The sequence below is a fragment of the Paramacrobiotus metropolitanus genome, unplaced genomic scaffold, assembly GCF_019649055.1.
Source record: "Paramacrobiotus metropolitanus isolate TYO unplaced genomic scaffold, Prichtersi_v1.0 Parri_scaffold0000037, whole genome shotgun sequence".
Lineage (NCBI taxonomy): Eukaryota > Metazoa > Tardigrada > Eutardigrada > Parachela > Macrobiotidae > Paramacrobiotus > Paramacrobiotus metropolitanus.
In genome coordinates this window covers 1,169,956-1,190,350 of record NW_026570257.1, presented here as the reverse complement: position 1 = coordinate 1,190,350, position 20,395 = coordinate 1,169,956, and the positions used below count along the sequence as shown (strand labels likewise).

Genomic DNA, 20,395 nt, shown 5'->3' with positions numbered 1-20,395 from the left:
TTCTGTGAGTTAAATTGTTATAGGTCATCTAGAGCGGCACGGAAGTTCACTCCATGCAGAAAACTGTAGCAAACTAGAATTAGCAACGCTAATTCCGGTTATCCCAGTGGAGTAAGCTGCAAGGCTAGACGACTTGGTTAACCAGTGTCCAGCCGAGAAAAGCCATTAGGGTGTGTTGTTGGGATGTACATCCCGATACCGGAGAAGCAATGCAACTCTGATTGACGATTTCGCATAGCGAATGCACATCTGTGTTTAGTACATTTTTGTTGCTATTGTGTCGAAGTAAAGTTGATTTACATGTATCAAGTCGTTCTTCCCTGCTGACCACCCTCTTTTGCGAGGACACGGGGTTGTTTCAGGTAGGACGACGCGGACGGTTGCGCCGGTGACCCGTGTTCCGGTGCTAGTGTCTTCACCCAATGCTCAAATACCGATAAAGCCTAATCATTACGCTTCGTCGCTGTTGTTGCCGTAGCTGTGCTAACGCTAATAAATTCCCAGGTTGAGGCATATGCAAGCTGTCCTGCTTTCATGCCTGCTACAACCTTTACGGCTGTACTGTACTGAACTGCTACTTCAGGACAGACACGATAAAGTTAGCAACTTTCCTATTGCTTCTCCAGATTTTTTATGGAAAGCGCATACTACCCAAAGTTTGGGTATGGGGTGTGCATTCTGGTATCATACCTCTTCAAGTAGTCTAGCGTATTCGACAATACAACAGGAAAAATGAGCGGTTAAATTAATAAAAGAAGCCAAATAAAATATAAATAACCTTCGAAAAACACGCAAATCGCCCATATTTCCGCGATCGGAAATTCGGGGGCAAAGCAAAATTCTGTGCGCCCAGACATCGGGGCGCATAGCCAAATTCTATGCGCCCGGTTTGTCGGGACGCAAAGCAGTCGCCAGTCACCTATTTAAAATTCATATTATATGCGTTGCAATTCCGAATACTCGGAATTGGAATGTCGGAAATTAGATTTCAAATACTCGCAATTAAAACAGCGCCCTTCTAAATTGCGATTACTCGGAATTGGAATGCATGCAATTGCAATTCCGATTACTCGGAATTCAAACGGTAGTGTACTTGAATTTCGAATATTCGAAATTCATTTTTCATGCAGGGGAAACAAGGAAAAGTGCTTCGACTTCCTGGACATCACTAGCCTGTGTGCAACGAAATTAACATTCACAAACATTAGAACGCAGCAGGCTACTACAACACTGCAGTAAACAGAGCAGCGACAGAGTTAAAATATAGTTTCTGGATATCAATGTTTAGCAAGTGTAGTAAGGAAATGTTGTTGAAGATGCAATACCGCAGTTGTTGTTCTTGTTGCGCGCCATAAGGATGTATCCCCTGAAAAGACAATGCAGTAATTCGGCATTCCATTTTCCGGTAGGTACATATTATGTCACACTAGTACACTTACTCCATGCCCCAGTTCGCACCCCATGAGTTCTTAACAATCCAGTAATCGCCACCCGTCGGATCCGTTCCATATCCCACAATCAGCACATACGTATCGGGATCATCGGGATAACAGGTGGGATCGTAGAACACTCCGGAAGAATACTGTTGGAAATCCCCTTCGGCATCGATAGCCGCCGTAACTGGCCCGATATTGGCAACGGCCGCTTTCAGTTCCGTCTCCGTGGCACCAATTATCTGGTAGCCGCTGATGAAAGCTGCTTGCTTGGAGGGATCGTACTGGCATTTTCCGGTGCTGCCCTCGTCGGGATAGTCCTGGAGGCTCTCAATGCCGTTGGTGACAATGTAGTTGTATGCGTCGGCTACTGAGCACGATGGTCCGCCTTCACACCCTCCTGGGGCTGCAATAAAGAAAGTGTCAGTTTATGTACATATGTTCGAAATATTGTACGAGTTTGTGTATATACTCTCGTAGCCGTTTGTGTGTACTCGTATTTATGAGAGACACGTCTGTTGTACAGGTGTACAACAAAGCGTCGGAATACACTGTAGTTCTTTCAAAGTTACGAAGTAGATTGGATTTGAAGCAAAGTATAGTCAGTCCACTAAGCAACTGCTCCCAGAAGAGTCATCACGGAATTTTGACTGCGAAGAAATTAGCGCTGAACTTGGCATACGTTTATTATATTCTTCTTACTCACGCGTGCCGCAGCAGTCCATCAGGTTCTGCTCGCTTAACGGAATGAGGTTCCTGGTCTTACTAAACCACTGCCCTTCGACTGCTCCGGTTATGGCATAATAAATTGAGCCGGCACACTCTCCCTGATCCTTCACCGGCGTGACGTAGCCTTTCTGCCGCCAATCAACGAAATCCGGCAGTGTGGTCAAATTAAAAGCGTGACACAGCTGCAATCCGTTTCTGTGGTGGCGTAAATGGTTCTTCGAACGCGGGTTCCCGATAGTGCGAGATTTCTTGAATAGTCCTCCAGGTTTCTGTGTATAAACCACTGTGTTCCTCATTTAATCTGGTTTACTGTGAAATGTGCTGTAATGTTTCCTTACAAGGTCGGAAAATGCGTTCAAAGCCATTCTGAAAGAACTTTCTCCCGCATCAAACTTCAGGTTGTGATGCGTGACCTTCTGAACATTCTGCTCCCAGATAGCTCTTCGAAATGTGTCAGCATCGGCATCCTCATAGTTTTTTCCTGTCAGATGCAAAAAAGCATACTTTACCCAAGATTAACAATTCACAAAAGTATTGTGCAACATACGGATGAATTCGTGTTAGGTGCTACTGCTGCCTACCAAACTGCCTTTTCCATGCCTCCCATTCATCGTCAGGCTCGCGTTTCAGCGCAAGGGCCACAGAAGTCGAAAGTATGACTATAATCAATAGTTTGAAATGCAAATCCATTTTTGGGAAACGTTTTTCTGGTGTTGTGAACCTCACTGCTAGTAACGTTTGTGGCTTTGTGCAGTATACGAGCATCAAGACCTGATTTGTTGTAATCAAGGCATACGCCATACAGTAAGTACATGTAGGTACAATACTTGCACCTGATAAAAGCATAACATTTACTGGGGCGTAGATGATAAGCATTACACATGTAGAATAATTTAGTAGGACATTTGATATCACCGGCACTTTAAAACACACTAAAAATAGATGGAGACAGTGCTGTGCTTCTTTTCCATGTTACAATCTGTACTTTGCCCATTACAACGTTAATTCATTTTGCTTGTTGCATGCTAAAAGAAAATTTCTAACTGATCTTTTCCGGAGCGGACTGACACCAGTTGGCAGTCGGTTAAACTAGAATAATTACAAAGACTACCCGTATGGTCGCTTAAGTGAAACACTATGATAAGTGAATGGGCGATGGTCGTTTAAGTGAAACACCCGAAATAACATTTTCCACAAAACGATTTTCGTTTGGATTTTTTTCTCATACGATTAAACAAGATGAACCCTTTACAGAGTACTTGAAATTTTTAAAAAAGCTTGAACCGTTTTCTTGCAAATGTCTCGTAAAGAAATCAGTGACGAAAGCGTTTTAGCCACGCCACGACTGCCACTGCACTACGCTCAAATATTTGCCATCACCGCCATACATGGGTGGCTGTACCATCGCCGTGTAAGAAGTTTATCTAAACCAAAATAAATTTAGTTTGAAGACACCAGCTTCAAAGAACGAAAAAAAAATTCCGTTGAACATAAATTTACCTGAATCGAATTAACAGCCGCAAATGCGGTGATGGTACAGCCCGCAAATGCGGTGATGGTACAGCCCGCAAATGCGGTGATGGTACAGCCACCGCAAATGCGGTGATGGTACAGCCACCCGGAAATGCGGTGATGGTACAGCCACCCTTGTATGGCAGTGATTGCACATGTTTGAGCGTAGTGCAGTGGCAGTCGTGGCGTGGCTAAAACGCTTTCGTCACTGATTTCTTTGCGAGACATTTGCAAGAAAACGGTTCAAGCTTTTTTAAAAATTTCAAGTACTCTGTAAAGGGTACATTCTGTTTAATCGTATGAGAGTGAAATCCAAACGAAAATCGGTTTGTGGAAAATGCTATTTCGGGTGTTTCACTTAAACGACCATCGCCCATTCACTCATCATAGTGTTTCACTTAAACGACCATACGGGTAGTCTTTGTACACTATTTAGTTTACGGCTTGTTTTCGTCCGGTCTATGGAAAGTCTGCAACAAAAATGTTACACGATTCTGATTCGCACATTTTAGGGGGGTGGTTTAGCACAGCACAAGCATCAAGTTACACAAAGGGAGATACTGTAAGGGACTATCTATAATCTACGTTCCGAAAATTCGTTCTGTACATAGTTTGTGTATGGTCCCTAACTATACCGTTAATTACAAATTTATAGTACACGAATAATAATACGTAATTTGCACAGCGAGTCCGCGACGGAATGTTTTCGCTGACTGCGAAGCAGACAAGAAAACGCCACTTCGTGTTTTCTTCATATAGATGGATATCATATATATACGTAGTTTAAAATGGGTAACAATTATACCAATTTCTTGGTCATGGTCATCTGTCTTTAAAAGCGAGCGAAGCAGCAAATGCAGTAAATATAAAAAAAATTGTGATTTCAAAGTCCCCTTATGAAAACAAAAATTTAACCCAATTAATATCACGCATTTGGCAGAGATTCGTTGCATAAAAGGCCGGATTAGATATTCGTGTTACCGCAAAATGCTACTTTTGTAGAAAGTTTCAATGTTTTGATCAAACAAACTTCTAAAAATAATATTTTTGAAATACGATATACTTAACTGACTTGATCGAACGTTATACAGTCCTCAGGTAACGGAGTTTAAGAAGAATTTCTCGAGACTGGAACACTTGTATACTTTCACACATGATACCACAATCATTCAGCAAGCAAAGAGTGGCATAATATAAGGCGTTTTTTTCGTTTTGTCGGAAACCAGTCCTAATTATAACACGTTTTGTAATCAAAACCCACGTACTGCATATCTACATATAAAATTTTTACACGCATCATAATATCGATAACTCTGTTATTCCATCACCGTGCATTGTTTGCTTAACAAATACCGCGGTACATGGTACCGAATTTATGCACATTTACGAACATTTTCGCTTTTGCGCACTGTTCTTTGCATAGTTGTACACGTATTACTCTATTCTTCGTGCAGCACAGGAATTTTTTGTTCTGTGTGTTATGGAAACGGGGTAAATAAAAAAACGTCATGAAGTTTCGAACGAACATGCACAGCATATAGTGTGATAGGGATTAAGGATGTCACTAATGTCATCACACTGGCCACTTTGATAAAAGACCGACTAACACTCGAATGTTTAAAATTTTGAACTTTCTCAAATAAAAAAAAACTTTTATATGAAAATAAGAAGGGAAATTCATACAACACCCTGCCAAAAAATGTCTAAATTTCACTTGAACGGAGATCAGGCATCAAGCATGTCGTTTTTGAAAATTAGACAACAGCTGAAAAGATTTGGGGACTGTACGGATTGTGATGCATGCGTACAGCTGTTATGGGTCGCATTTTTTATGCACCCCGGTCCTGGTAACTGACTAACATTTGGTTCAGGGACTGTCCGCAAAGCCACTAATCCCTGATTACATGCAGAAACCGTTGCTTAACAGCTTTGGTATAAGCGTGAAACTAGTGTTAAAGTAAAATCCAAAAATTTATCCATGGTTCTAACAGGACCGCAAACAAATAAAAGACATTCGAGTAAACGGAAAGATGGCTTCGGTGGCGGAGGTCACGGATACCGCCTATTTGGCAGCGCAAAATACAGATTTAGATGATCCAACCGCCAACGTGTTACTTAAGTATTTAAGTTTTTACTTTTAATCATTACTTAATTTTATTTTGATACAGCAAACCGAATATTGGTTTTGCCATGAATGAAATTCCTAAATATAATAAATAAGCCCAACACAAAATTATTAATTCATGATATTCGCGTTGACACGCTAATCACCGTGAACGTTACAACCAATTTAAAACAGCTGCAACAAAGCAGAAAAAATCTAGCAACGCATCCTGGGATGCTGGAACAGCAGTCGTTTATCTTGATATTCCGACGACACCAGCGGACTTCTCAGCCATATCCGCCCAATAATCTCCTCTCGGCTGTTCTCCGTCGCCTTTGCCGCTACCGTATACAACAGCGACTCCGGTCGAATCCGGTTCAAATTCAACCGGAAATCCGCCTGACTACTGGGATCCGATCCCACCGCGGGATTGGGAATAAACTTCAGTACCGTCGGCGCGTTGACCCGGCGCCCGGCATACGCCGCCGCCACATCATACACCGGAAGACGGTTTTCATCCAGCGGCCGCTGGCACTCTCCGCCGGACAATTTCGTCAGCAGCGCATCATGGAAGATCTTCCCGAATTTGATATTATTCGCATCCATCGGTGCCGGGCGGAAATTGGTGAAGGTCTTGGAGAAGAAGTTCCGGTCAGTTCCCTGTCCATCCGGATTATTCATCGCCACGATGTTCACGGAGGGTCGATGATCGACAAACAACTTCAGCGCAAACGACGGTCCGAAACTCGCCGCGGTGATATCGCCCAGGGAGAACCGGATGATCCCGGGGTTCATCGAACCGGCGGCGAACATCCCGCTGTACGAGGAGTTGCGGAAGATCTCGAGGGTGACCTTTCCGGTGCTCCCGTAGGTGTGGATCAGTTTGGGCCTGTCCACTGGGAATTCGTCGCCGGTCAGGGTGAAGGCTTGGATGATGAAGCTCTGGTTAAGCAGCTGATTGGTCACCGGCACCTGGAAGTTGATCGTGGGCATGGCGTTGGTCGGATAGGGTTTGGCGGCGATGTTCCTCCAGAGAATATCCTGTTTCACGACACAATCTAACGATTCGTAGTCGCGGGGAAGTGGTGCCGGGAATTGGGAGGGTCCGGGTGGGCCGGGACGGTTGAAGGAGTAACCCTGGATTTCCGGTTCGAAGTCAGTGTGTTGACTGGCCGCCAAATTGACAAAGCAGGCAATGACACATAAAAATGAAAACATTTTTGACATTCTATTTACCGAAACGGTACAAGTATGTCACAATTAAAATAGAGAGGAGATTCAGAGGAAAGCGATTGTTCTCGGAATTGTGTGATAACTGAAACATCTGCGCTTTGTTTATATACAACGTGCATAAGAAGGGAGCCGTACAGTTGTCTATGTAAATTAAATAATTGCGCATGACTTGGGAGAAATGCGCCGACAATGCAGAAACCGCTGAGTGCCTGCTGAGACACAGGTTAACAGTATATATGAAGTGATCTCATTGAAGGTTGCGGTTTTGATTATTCGGTACAATTAAAGGTCTGTACTGTCGTCACTCCACAGGGATCGACACTTGTCGCCGGTACAGCGAGCCCACTTTACCTCTTTGATAAGGAAGCAAATGACGCACTCTGCTGCATTTTAACGTGGCATTTATGCAAAATTTGTTACTGCGCAAAGAATTTCTGTTCACCGTTCCCGAGATAATGCTGGGTACCACGTCGTACTGGTAAAAATGAGTCTGTACATATTTCGCGCAATACTATAGTTACTTTACAGCTCACGATTCTTCTCGTTATCCCTATATTAGAATACAAAGATGATCAATTTGCTTCCGTGCGTGAATTTTCTGATCTTTTTATGCCCTTTAATATCATGTCATCTTGAATGCATATGAACAATGATTTATCGACAAAAATGTGTTTTGGATTAATAATTCTGCAGAAAATACCACGTACGCTTAAATTATGCTTTAAAATACCAAGACATTTAGTTATTACGTGAGTATGAGTAAGTTAGCGACTTTACAGAGTAAGCCACATGCAGTCAGCGGTGTCCATATGTGTGCACAATTTTTTTATTCAATTTGCTGCCGGTGTTCGTCTAGACAGGAATAAAGGCCGCTAACACGCCCACAGTGGATTTTATTGCTCATCATCCAAAATCATTGTCATCATTTTGTTTATCATCCAAAATCACCTACTGTAATGTACCTCCGATCTATAGATATGTACTAACATATCGGATATCCCGCATCCGAAAATCTGTCCCTGAGAAGTACGAGATAATACAACTATATTATTGATTAACTATGTATGTAATTCAGAAAGAAGGCACAGGTTGGCTGTTGCAGGCACAAGTTATACAAGTATACTGTAATTGCATATTATTATATATGCTGACGGATCAGTATTTCAGGCCGCATACTCATAATGATCCGTTATCGAAGAGCACATCGAACTATTCGCAATCCCAGCCGTATCCTTTATTAGTTTGCGGTCCTGTTAGAACCATGGAGAAAATTTTTTGGCTTTGCCTTTCACAATTTCATGCATTGTTTAGAGCTGTGAAGCCCCCCAACTTTGCATGTGTGTATTTGGATAACCGTCAGCTTACGTCCAGTGGAGCAGTCGCAGAACCGAATATTTGGTCGGTGTCTGGACCGGGGTGTACCATGATACGACCCATAACGCAGTCTAACTTATATTAGAAGCCATACATGCAACGAATCTTTTCAGTTTGGGCGTTATACACGAAAATGAAGTACTTGCTGCTTGACTCAGACTCCAATTAAATACTGGCATTTTTTATTAAAGAGCTCAGCAAATTTGTCTCCTTTTTCTCTAGTGAAGAATTTTTATGTTGGAAAAAAACTGAAAATTCTAGCGTGGATCCGAGTTTCTTGAAATGCCGTGTATCCAAGTGTTTTATTTTGCGACATGATTTTTTCCAACGGAAAAGGCATTTGCATAAGCGCAATAGAAAACAAAATTTAAGAGTAAAACAACCCCATAATATAACAATCGGAAACGCTGACAACAGTATTCTTGGAAATAAAAATGTACCCGACACTTATGAAAATCTGTGAATACACCCCACAATCGAACAAAATAATCACAGCAATAGAAAATTAAATCGCATTTTCAAATTCCTTACACAATATATAGCTTTATTATCAATATAAATTAATCTCCAACATGTTTCACGGAAATTACAGAACTAACGATGCTTCACCGTTACAAAAATTCCATCTGATACATAAACCCCGGTACCACCCAATCAAAATAATTAGATGACTGCACAGTTATAGTAAATCAAAGTAACTGTTTTATGCTCCGCACTGTTGAATTCGGGGATGTTGGAAGAACAGTCTGGTATCTTGATAGGACGACGCCACCAAATTGCTGCGCAATATCAACTTGCCGACCGTGATGTCCTGCGATGTCTCGGTATCGCGCAACGCCACCAGATAGATCGGCTGGCCGACCTTGTTATTAAGGGTATTAGCCAAATCCACCCGGAAGTCGTTGGTACTGGCCGCGTCGGTAGACACCAGCGGGATAAAACGAACCTCCAAGGGATTCTTTACCAGGTTCTTGGGGGTATCCACCGCCGAGGCCGTGTACAACGGCAGCCGGTTCTCATCCAACGGCTGTGTGCAAACCCCGGCCGGCGCCTTATTGGTGCCGGGCAAATCCAGGATGGCGGCGTGGAAGATCTTCAGGAAGTCGATATTCGCTTGTACCAGCGGTGCCGGGCGGAAGTTGGAGAAGGTCTTGAGGAAGAAGTTACGGTTGGTGCCCTGGCCGTCCGGATTGTCCATGGCCAAGATGTTGACGGAGCGTTCGAAGTCTTGCAGCAGTTTAATGGCGATGGACGGACCGAAGGCGGTGCTCTGGCTGGCGATGCTGCCCAGGGAGAAGCGCATCAAACCCGGGCTGACCTCTCCGGCTTGGAAGACACCGGTGTAAGTGGAATTGCAGAAGATTTCTAAGGACACCAGCGCAGTGGTGCCGTAAGTGTGGAGGAGTTTAGGGCGGAGCGGCGGTTGTAGTTCATCCCCGGAAATCAGGAAGCTGCCCTCGTCGAAGGTGATATTGACCAGTTGGTTGACCACGGGAGCGCCGGTTAAATTCGTCGGGTAGGGGGAGGTATACGGGCAATAGTTAACATTACCCCACAAATATCTAAGTTTGTCCACCGCCAAAATATTTTCGGGATAGATCTGGTTAGGGGGCGCTGGAGCATTACAGGGAATGGGGTTGGAGTTGAACGGGAAGCTCATGGGGATGCCGCCGTTCTGGAGCGATTGCGGGCATGGTCTGGGGCTTGCCCCACCGCCGCCTCCACCCCCTGAGGGTGGCGGCGATGCCGTTGCCGGTGGAGGTGATGCGGTCGGCGGTGGCGGTCCCGGTGGTGGTGGTGGTGGTGCGCCGCCTTGCGGCGGCGGTTGCGCGTGAGTGTTCACAAGAACCCAGGAAGCTAAGAAAATGCTTAATAAAGGCAACATTGTTTCCGGCTTGATGATGTTCTTCTGACAATTATATACTTATATACACGCGTCGTAAAGTTCGTCTACGAGTCGTATATATATGTTGTAATAAATGCAAATTACAATTTTTGTCCATGTAAATGTTCGGCTATATATAGTAGTGGGTTGCCGGTCAAGTGCAGCCGGGTTGTAATGAGTGGCACGTGAACATATTTCGGCATTTCTGCAGATTAAGTTGCTTTTCGAGTTGGACAGTTTTGCTGGTCAGCATTTCCGGATGGCTTCTGTGGAAATGTAGGCCTGGATCGACCGACCTGAAACCGGATGGGTGTCCACTTAAGAACTGGAACGATCGCTGTAGCCTGTAAGATGGCACAGATTTCCTGTAAGTTCCCTTTATGGGAATGGACTTTTGACGTAACATTATGACACTGGTGCATCCATTTTTGCAGTTTCATGTTTTGGTACATATTTTGAATGTAGACGGAAGTGGGATGTCGCACAGGATACCGGTACATGGAGCGTGACCGGGCAAATACAGATATACCGTACATATGCCACGGCCCACGGTATGTAGATTGCAGATTGTTTACTGTGTTATAATGCTAAGCCAGTTTAAACATCCAAACACACACAAGCGTCACACAGCATCAAAAGACAGCGGAGACATGCGGCCGAATCACAGAGAACATTTGATCTAAATTAGCCGAGGCTGGCGTCGTTCCCAGGATGGATGCCGTTATAATGTGATATTGTACCGATCTGTACAAACTATTTGCTGCGTCAATGATGCACTTCATGTCTTCGTTCACACCGGACTTTTATTGTACCTTATCAGTATTTTACCGCTCTTTTTTGTTTTACAATATTATACAGTACTGTAAATCATTCAGTTAAACTTACTGCAGTATTTATATACTATAATACTGTGCATTGTAATGGTACGCACGAATTTCGCTTTAGCAATTACGATTGCAGGTATTGCAGTGAAAGATCCCTAGACTTAGAGTAGTACATACAGTATTATAGTTTCATATTAATTATATGGTTAATCAAAACACAAAGCTCACACACATTATTAATCGCTATTTTGTTAAAAATTATATACTTCTTTGTACTTTGTACCAATATTGATATCGTACCGTACCAATACCCATGATATCGTTCCAGATGCCCAAAGTTTTTCCAAAGGTCTCTATAATGTTACGAACATTTGCACTTCTCATCCACAATCAGTATGGTACAGTATTTGTGCCATTTATCTGGTAAAAAGTGTGCATTTATTTAGTCTGATACATCTGAACCTGTACAGGTACAACACATCGATATTGCATTTTCACGGCAGTATCAACAAGCTGGTACAATAATACAATAACTATCATTGTAACACAATAAAATCCGATATACCGATCAGTGACAGCATCGCTCCTTCAAATAATAGCAAACATTTCTCCTATTCGATTATCGGAATAATAAAAACATTTCCAACAAATCGGCTTCCCCGCGCACGATCAACGGCCTCCCGCTCAGCGCCGCTCCAGCGGCTCGGCTTCCTTGACCTTTACATATCGACTCTGGGTGGCCTGGAAATAACACACGGCACACATCCATTCTGTCACGCACAGCAGGATCAGCGCCACGAACGACGCCCCGCCAAACACATTGATAATCACGACCCGGTCGTCCTCCGTCGTGCCCAGCGCGCGGGCGGTGACCTCGGCGTCCGAGTGCGTGGCCACCGTGTCGCGCTCGGCGAAGGGCCCGAAGCTGACGATGCGGCGGGTGATGGAGGACACGTGGGACGGCGTGAACTGGTACAGGTAGAAGAAGATGATGATGGTGTCGAAGGCCACGCCCAGGGTGTGGTCGCGCAGGACGCGCAGCATGTGGCTGACGCGGGCCGGTTTGCCGGGGGAGGGCAGGCGGAAGAAGGTGGTGATCTCGGTGAAGGCGATCAGGCCCCACATGGTGGCGTTGAAGAACAGCATCCAGAAGTAGTTGTCCACTTTCCACATGGCGACGGCTGAAAGGGCCGGATGTATTACGGTCAGTTACACATGTTGTAACATTGAATTTAATATTGCAACGGATGAACAGTGAATACTACAGTTTGTATTATTTTTGTATACACAAGGCGTACGATGAACAATTCAAATAAGCAAATGATAGGTCACATTTGCACTTTCTTTGATCCGGTTTTTATATCAGAAAATAAAAACACTGTGTCTGATATAGATAGATGTTCGGGTGTATCTTTTTACGAATTGTGGGGACGATTTTGGCAAACGTCTGTGCTTATTAAAAACAAGGGTACGTTGCTGTTATCGGCAAAAGTGTTCTGAAAACGATAACCGGAAACACTCACACCAGCAAATGGAGGATCTAGTATAACGCGGGGCCGTATGGGCGCCACGCGTATCCTCGACAGCGAACAGCGGTGAACCCGGATGAGGCTTTATTGCCGAATCTAATGCGCACCGTGGCGCAGCAACACCAGACTAACAAGGAAGGAATCTGCAGCCAGTGCAACTGTGCTGCAGATCCGTCAAAACAGCGCAGCAATGTGCGGGGTGGAAATCCCCAGAAACAGCGAATAGCTACTCAGGAGGGCGGAGCGCCCCGCCCTTACACTAGGAAACAAATTAAGAACTAACCGGTAAGTGCATATTATTTGAACTTAATAAGATTTCGGTAAGCAAACCTGTGTCAATACATTTTAACACTGACAACCGTTGTATTACAACAACATAAAATGATGATACAATATTTATACTACAGTATATACAGGACCCTCTGCGTCATTCGTGCACTACATTTTTTTGAGTTTCGTTAATTAGTGTTTGGGCATGATGTTTATCATTAATATCAATCGATAATACGTGTTACTTACGATTAACAGATTTTAAGCTTTCTTTGCTTCGTATAGATCATCTAGCCTCTAGGCTTTAATTTGTTAATTTGGTTTGCGTAAAAGGTAAAACCTTGCTCGACATCCAAAAGTTTTATAGCATAATAATATTATGTACCTAGCAAACTGCTGAGGGTGGCGAAAACCACCCCAACGGATCCAATTAGATGCGTCAGCGCCCGGAAGGCTTCCAGACTTCGCGCATCCAGTCCGCTGTGCGTTTTGGAACGACATAGACTAGCCCACGCGTCCGGATCAAATAAGGTTTTCAGAAATGATAACCGTAACGGCATTACTGGAAAAACACTAATGGACGCGTCGAGTAAGCATCACAAACTCTTATGGGAATCACGGGAACATAGTCTAAAGAACCTTCATAACACTGAGTGCGATGTATCTGCAGTGGTACATTTGCTTTAGCAAAGAACAATCCACACGCATCTTCAAGCAGACGTGTGATTCGAAAGCCTGGAATTTACGGACATTATTAATAAAAATGCTCTAAAATTTTCGAGAAATACACAGTACTAAACTCTAGAAGGTTTTTCTTAACAATTTAGCAATATTCGATGCAGCACGACAAGAGCGATCTTGGCGTGCTATAGTGCTACCGTGGATGCGATTGCGGTAGCATCATCGCGTACACATTTGCTAATCGATGCCGGCGACAGATCTTCCTATGCAAACCATATAAATAACTGGTACAGCTGGCGCGTGTCCAGCTCTTCCACATGGCACGCATACCGGCTTGCTGCCGTTGCGCTTCCAGACCGTGACAACACATCCGGCGCTACGCTGTATATCTTGAACATTATAAAGAATGATTGAAAGAACATGTATGTAACGTTAGACACCGACAGTGGGACTTTGTGCATACAACAGTACAAAAATTATTTGATATAGGATAATTACCTTGCACGAATTTAACTAGAAATTTAATATAGATGTCGACTCGGTTGATACTTTACTTGTATACAGTACTGTACTCAATAAATTTCTTCCGATATATAACGTACGGGTATATGGTACAATTTAATTACGCACTGCACGTTTTCTTAAGTAATGGGCTATCCAGTTTCCGCAACGGTTATTACAGTAGTTTTACCAAAAATGGCTAAAGATGCCAAATATGAGAATATCAGATATTAAATAAAAAGCACACATTTGTTCGCGTGTGTTGGTCTAAGTTCTAAAATGGGTAAAATTATAAGGGGTAATTAATGTACAAACGTCCTTAACATGTGATTAATAATTACTTAACAACACCCACATTACTTAATTATACGTCAAAATCTGAATGCTAAAAAGACACGAAATTGATCTCTTGCTCGCGTGTTTCCAATTCCTAGAGTAATCTTACTAGATAGCGTTTTACGAATTAATTACTCAGTATTGTAATAGGCAGATACCGAAAGCACGGAAAGCACTCTGCCCATTCTGTGGATTGATTCACTTCCGGGAAACATGATCGCGCAATAATGTTTTTTTAATTTCAGTTTTGAAATTAAAATCGCTTATTAATTTTTTGTCTCTGTGATGTATCACAATCACACGAGCAAAATGCACACGTGAGGGAGAATCAATAAGTTCCGCGCAAAGGTCATTTAAAGCGTTGGTGTAATACGCGCCTGGAATAACTGCACAATATTTCCGTAATTTTCACCCGTCCAGAGATTAGCTTCATAAATCCGTGATTAAAAGGAACGTAACATTGTATGTAGTCACATTTTTTAAGCGGAAATGCCATTATTTGTCGGTGTCTTTCCCATTTCGTATTCCGTTACAATCTTAATCGTGTCGTCTCGTATTAACAGCGACGGCCGGCATAGGCGCAAAATGCGGTACAGTACGCGTTTAGCGGCACTTCGATATTCGGCGTTCATTGTTAAATAGATGACCTGGAATGAAAAAGCGTTGTTGTATTACATAAGCACGTGTCGAAGTCATGCTATCATGATTACAAAAAGCAGGAAAATGCATTACAACGTAAAATAATAAAAATCAATCTAGGTAAAAAAATTGATTGAGCTTGTTTGGTTGGTTGTACGTCACATCATGATTAGCAGAAATCAAGTCCGACAAAAGAGATTTCGGCTTACATATTATTTTGCGTAATGCATCGTGCGGAAAACGTTTCGGTTGACTAAACAATACGTGGTACTGTGCAGGGGAAAACCGAACCACCTACCGGGCTGGTTGCATAGCCGATCTCCAGGAGCATCCGCAGGAACAGCGACACCAGCGGACTGGTGCCATAGAGCACCGGCGCCACACTGGCCGTCACCGGGGCCGGCATGTAGCAGACCGTAAACCAGATGTAGGAGACGAAGAGCATACGGGCCATCTTCAGGCGCTTTTGCGTCATGGCCTGCGCCCGTTGATTCCGCGCCACGGCCGCCTTGTCGGTGGTGTCGATCTTCCGGCGAAAGATCAGCGCCCGAATGATGACCAGGGTAAAGATGCTGACGTAGATGACTCCCAGTGCGACGGCCGGCGCGGTGGTCCCCACGGTTACCAGGAAGTTGTATAAGTAGCCGGGCTTCTCTTGGCGTGCGCCACAGGCATACCAGGGTTTCGTCGCCTGAAAGTGGTACGAATTCTTTTTATTAGGGTAATTTTCTTGGCTCTGCTAACAATCAACACGTGGGGCGCAGTGAATAACGACCTTTTTCGTGTAATTATTATACATATATATCGCTACCAAAACCAGGTTTGTATATATTGAACAATGTTTGTATGTATGTTTGCATTTATACAAAGTTTGTAAATATTGAAGGTCACGTGTATGTATGGGCACCATAAGTTACAACTTAATGTACACCATAAGTTACCACAGTGAGCGCTGCTTAATCGCTGATATTAAGATTATCAGAAACGTTTAAATGAGCGTAAAAATTGATGTTTATTTTGTCTTACTAACGATTGCATTACAAGCGCCTATCATTTGTACGAAGACAACAGTACTGTCGATCAAAGCGTATATGTGGCGTAAAACGATTAACGGTGTGGGTGCAAATACACAAAGGTCATTCAGAAATATTATGTGGGTGTGAATCTAGCGGTCATTGACGGGTGTTAACAGTTGGATTACGTAGTATTAGCATTAAAAGAATACCACTTTCTAGCATTGTACATAGTGTAAATTAGCACTTTATAACACCTTTTGAAACAAGTGCAATAGTCGCAACATACACTTCATTCCATAATGCATACTGCGCGGATTATATAAACTGGTACAGTGTACAGTATATCTAAGCATACTTCTGTAAAAAGTGAAGTACTATTTGACATTGCATTCTCGTTATTATTACCAAACAGTGGTGTGCGGAGAGAAGCCCATCCCAGTATTATTTGCAAAATTGTACCAACGGTATGCAGCGTGTTATATACTCAAGTGGGGATACAAAAGGCTCAACCAGTAATTAAATTAAAAATTCTGCTGCGCTTCCTCTGTCTAACAACAAAAGAACGTTAAATCTACGCGTACTAAAACTAACGCCTCCACTGTATTGTTTTCGGATTGTTAAGGAGTCAAACAATACCGCGTACTGCAAAATACCATTTTTTTTAAATAACAAAATTGTAAACGGATCTCTTGACGCTTAAGCCCAAAACGGTGAATAGCAAAACTCAATTCAGTAAAATAAATGTATTTCATATAATTAACCATACGATGATAATATATTAACAATCATATATCATAATTATATTATATCCATATATTATGTAACAATTGTATATACTGTATTAATATATTAAGTCTGTCATTTTTCTAACGTTCCTGTTTTTGTTAAGCTTTGAAGAGTTTACGATAAAAGATAATTTTCTCGAATTCGGTGTTTTGAGAACCACCGCACTCCGATCACCGGCGGAGATTATTGCAGTGACGTGCGTGGCAGATTAGTGTTACCGCAAGCCGCATTAAAGGTAATAATGACGTTGATTTGTTGTTTGCTCCATAGGCGACACAAGCGCTTCGCTGCATTAGGCACATTTACGCTACTTGTGCAGGTGAAATTGATAGCTAGCATACGTCACCAAGAAATGATTACAAGTAAATCGAAGCAAGATGTTTGAGGAAAAGTCTGTTATCGTAGCTGTTTTGCAAAAAACGTCAGTTGCTAATGTACAAGTATTTCCCATCGATCTGCTTACGAAAGTGGCAGAATGCAATATTTATTTATGACCATAAAAATATTATATGGAGCAAAACAAATGGATATTTGTCGTTATGATCGGCCTTGCTTTGCTGTTTCGATCATAGTATCAATAATCTTTCAACAAACCCTAATTTGTGGCACATATTTATATTTCGATTTTTAAGAAACACGACACTCCTATCAAATATTTCACGAGAATGTGAATGAAGTGAAAATTGTTCAAAAATACGCTTCATCTCACTGCCGGTGCGATTACTTCCGTAAACTGCTTTATGACGCCGATCATGGTGACGATAAGGCGAAGCCTTACGGTAATGCTATGCAGATTCCCGGTAATACTATATTGCTAATACGTGTTATCGACGCTGCAGGTGCCAATTGTTGCATTACTGCAGAAGCTTTATACGGCAAGTCTACATATTTTAATTAAAGGGCATATTGTTTGCCGACTGGCGGTATTCCTGTGGATAGTATGAATACAAAAGCCGCGCCACCGAAATTCCGTAGCTGACAATTATAACTTTTGTCTGACCGTGCTTAGTACACAAGATTCCTTTAAACATTAAAGCTGTATTATGTACATAGAATAATCATGATAATCGCGTAATTACCGGTACGTACTAAAAAGTACAAGGAATGTGTAACGTAGATACACTATCGTGTATTGTAATATGGTGTTGTACATCATCGTGCATGCCTACGCAAGTAGGAGCGGCGGGTTACAATAAAAACATTAACCCTTCGCTCGGAAATTAATAGTAATTTGCACTGACAGCATAAAATAATTATGTAGTAACGAGAAACCAACGGAACAATTGCAGATAAATGAACGAATTTACAAAATGTGTAACAAATTACCCCAACAGATATTCCGCCGGCTTCGAAGAACATGGGCACCGAACTGGCCAGCGCCACCGCCCAGCCCAGGGCAATAACCAGCGCCAACAGCGGCGGTGTCGTCAGTTTGGAGTACACGTGCGGGAAGAATATCGCCACGAAGCGATTAATGGCGATCAGCACCGACGCCCACGTCCCGGCAAAAATCGGTCCATAGAACAGCAGCATCGTCCACTTGCACATGGTCTTCGAAGGCCAACCAAACTGCGGCATATACGTGGACGCCATGATCAGCGGCACGCCGATGACACATAGAAACGCCTCAATCAGAATGGAATGCGCAATCAACGTCCCCGACCCTTTGCGCAGCTTCCGCGAGGTCACGATCGCCATAAACAACAACGAATTGGAAAAGGCGCCCAGAATGCATAAGAAAATCATCACAATAAACCAAAAGGTCAACCAGCCGGGGTACGTTATGTACGCCTTGATGTCGGTTGTGTTGGGCCCAATCCGTGTAAAATTCGTCGCATTACCGGCATCCATGTCGCAAAACTATAATAAAATTCCCCCGAGTGGTGATAAAAACCGTGGATTCTAGAACAAGTAGTAAATAACGGCTTGACGGGACATATTGCGGGAAGTAATAGCCGGTGAGTGTTTGCGGATGGAGTGACTCGGGCCGGAGCCTTGTCGCGCGGTGCAATATTCAGCACTTTGATTGAATAAATGCTGCCTTATATCAACAACTTATGCGGGGACACGCGTTGAGCTGTACCTGCCCCAGAATCGACCCACTGGATCCATTGTGTATTGATTCTCATTCAGTGATCGGATCAAAGGGAAGGAAAAACAGACTTCCGCCTAATTGAAACAGTCCCAAGTGCCGGTATAGGTGTACACCGCATATACGGTCACAGGATCGATATATATGGGCACCAGAAGGTCAATCACAACCGTAGTAGATAATTACTCGAAAATGTCGGTCGCTGCTTATTGGATGAAGGTTGAATAAGTCGATATAAACGTGCTCGAAGGATTTTGTATACAGATCGAAGATTGTAAATTAATGACCACAAAAAATCCAACGATTAAATCGAATATTTAGGATCAGTAATAGTGCGCTTGCGCGTGTACCATTAGGAAGTCAAACGGCAAAACCGGCAAATGTTTCTAAATAATATTATATAAAAGCACAAGAAAACCTGTAGCACTTTGTTAACAGTACTTTTTATGGACACTTCGTCTAGACAGCTATAAAATCAACTGACAGAAATTAATGTACGGTTTCTATACTGATGAAAACCTGCGTCCAACGTACAGTAATTAGAAGAAAGATCATACAGTAAAAAAGACATCACCGGCAAGTACATATTACGTATTAGTCGCTACGGCCGTTAATTTGATGAAAACCGCTGCAGTTTATACTGAAGCTTTATGTGTATAGTTACGCAGTTATAAACACAGCTTACATGTAATACTGGGCTGAATCCCGCAAACATGGGATCCGGGTAAAAAGACCACATCAATCAGATGATTCGGATGCACGCGACAAATCGTTAATTAACGTACGACACGTTAATATCTGCTTTGAGTGCGCCGCGCACGAGCGTGCCGGCTGATCAATGCCTTGGCGATTCTTCAGTCTTCAAATCAGCCGACAAGGTAAAAAAAGCTGAATTACAAGCGTGTTCTGTATAGTTTCTTCCCTAACAATAAATTGACAGGGCATGTACACGACCGACTAAGAAATTCATTTTCTTAGATGAATGTACCCAGGTAAAAGCTCCGCACATGGCCGTGTGTATTAGGTGTAGTGCGCCACGATAGTATTCCACAGGGATGATAATTTCCGCGCTATCGTCTCTTCAAATGGTCTGCCTTTCTTATCATGATGGATAACAAGGTGAACATGTAGCAGGAAACCATTAAGGCGAAGTTAAAAACAGTTATGCGCGGGCGACGATGACGGAGATGTCTTGCTTCGAAAGGGCACAATTTTATAAGCTAAAATTGGCTCCAGTTATGGCCCTAAATATTTATGGGCATCGGCCCGCGCAGGTCATTTATTGGATGCCCGTTAAGAAGCACACAGAGAAACAACTTAATTTAATATTCCGTGGAAACTAAATTTGGTTAGGGTGACCTTTTTTTAATCGGTAGGCTGCAATCTGGTGGAAACTTCCGTACTAAATTGCTGCCTAAAGTTTAGGAAAAGGTCATTCTGATTACATAAAT

General features: G+C 42.9%; 5 protein-coding genes across 6 annotated transcripts; all 5 read right to left on the bottom strand.

Moving 5' to 3' along the window:
- Window positions 1-1,122: 1,122 nt before the first annotated feature.
- Window positions 1,123-2,962, bottom strand: LOC129589823 (procathepsin L-like). Its single transcript, XM_055484704.1, has 5 exons — window positions 2,744-2,962; window positions 2,501-2,643; window positions 2,140-2,431; window positions 1,440-1,839; window positions 1,123-1,366 (listed from the first exon to the last, which is right to left on the bottom strand). Exons 1-5 carry the CDS (start codon window positions 2,925-2,927, stop codon window positions 1,285-1,287), a joined length of 1,101 nt encoding a protein of 366 aa, XP_055340679.1. The 5' UTR covers window positions 2,928-2,962; the 3' UTR covers window positions 1,123-1,284.
- Window positions 2,963-5,874: 2,912 nt separating this feature from the next.
- LOC129589860 (uncharacterized) lies at window positions 5,875-7,070 on the bottom strand. Its single transcript, XM_055484754.1, has one exon. The coding sequence runs from the start codon at window positions 7,003-7,005 to the stop codon at window positions 5,995-5,997; it is 1,011 nt and encodes a 336-aa protein (XP_055340729.1). The 5' UTR covers window positions 7,006-7,070; the 3' UTR covers window positions 5,875-5,994.
- A 1,600-nt stretch (window positions 7,071-8,670) lies between these two features.
- LOC129589794 (uncharacterized) lies at window positions 8,671-10,371 on the bottom strand. Its single transcript, XM_055484665.1, has one exon. It carries the CDS (start codon window positions 10,268-10,270, stop codon window positions 9,089-9,091), a length of 1,182 nt encoding a protein of 393 aa, XP_055340640.1. The 5' UTR covers window positions 10,271-10,371; the 3' UTR covers window positions 8,671-9,088.
- Window positions 10,372-11,521: 1,150 nt separating this feature from the next.
- LOC129589849 (uncharacterized) lies at window positions 11,522-13,714 on the bottom strand. 2 transcript variants are annotated; one of them, XM_055484743.1, is made up of 2 exons: window positions 13,279-13,714; window positions 11,522-12,275 (listed from the first exon to the last, which is right to left on the bottom strand). In XM_055484743.1, the coding sequence occupies exons 1-2, from the start codon at window positions 13,451-13,453 to the stop codon at window positions 11,779-11,781; spliced, it is 672 nt and encodes a 223-aa protein (XP_055340718.1). In that variant the 5' UTR covers window positions 13,454-13,714; the 3' UTR covers window positions 11,522-11,778. The 2 variants fall into 2 exon arrangements, with proteins under 2 accessions (XP_055340718.1, XP_055340719.1); XM_055484744.1 differs by lacking the exon at window positions 13,279-13,714 and adding an exon at window positions 12,618-13,254.
- A 962-nt stretch (window positions 13,715-14,676) lies between these two features.
- Window positions 14,677-18,849, bottom strand: LOC129589854 (protein trapped in endoderm-1-like). Its single transcript, XM_055484749.1, has 3 exons — window positions 18,179-18,849; window positions 15,349-15,741; window positions 14,677-15,058 (listed from the first exon to the last, which is right to left on the bottom strand). The coding sequence occupies exons 1-3, from the start codon at window positions 18,701-18,703 to the stop codon at window positions 14,891-14,893; spliced, it is 1,086 nt and encodes a 361-aa protein (XP_055340724.1). The 5' UTR covers window positions 18,704-18,849; the 3' UTR covers window positions 14,677-14,890.
- Window positions 18,850-20,395: the final 1,546 nt, after the last annotated feature.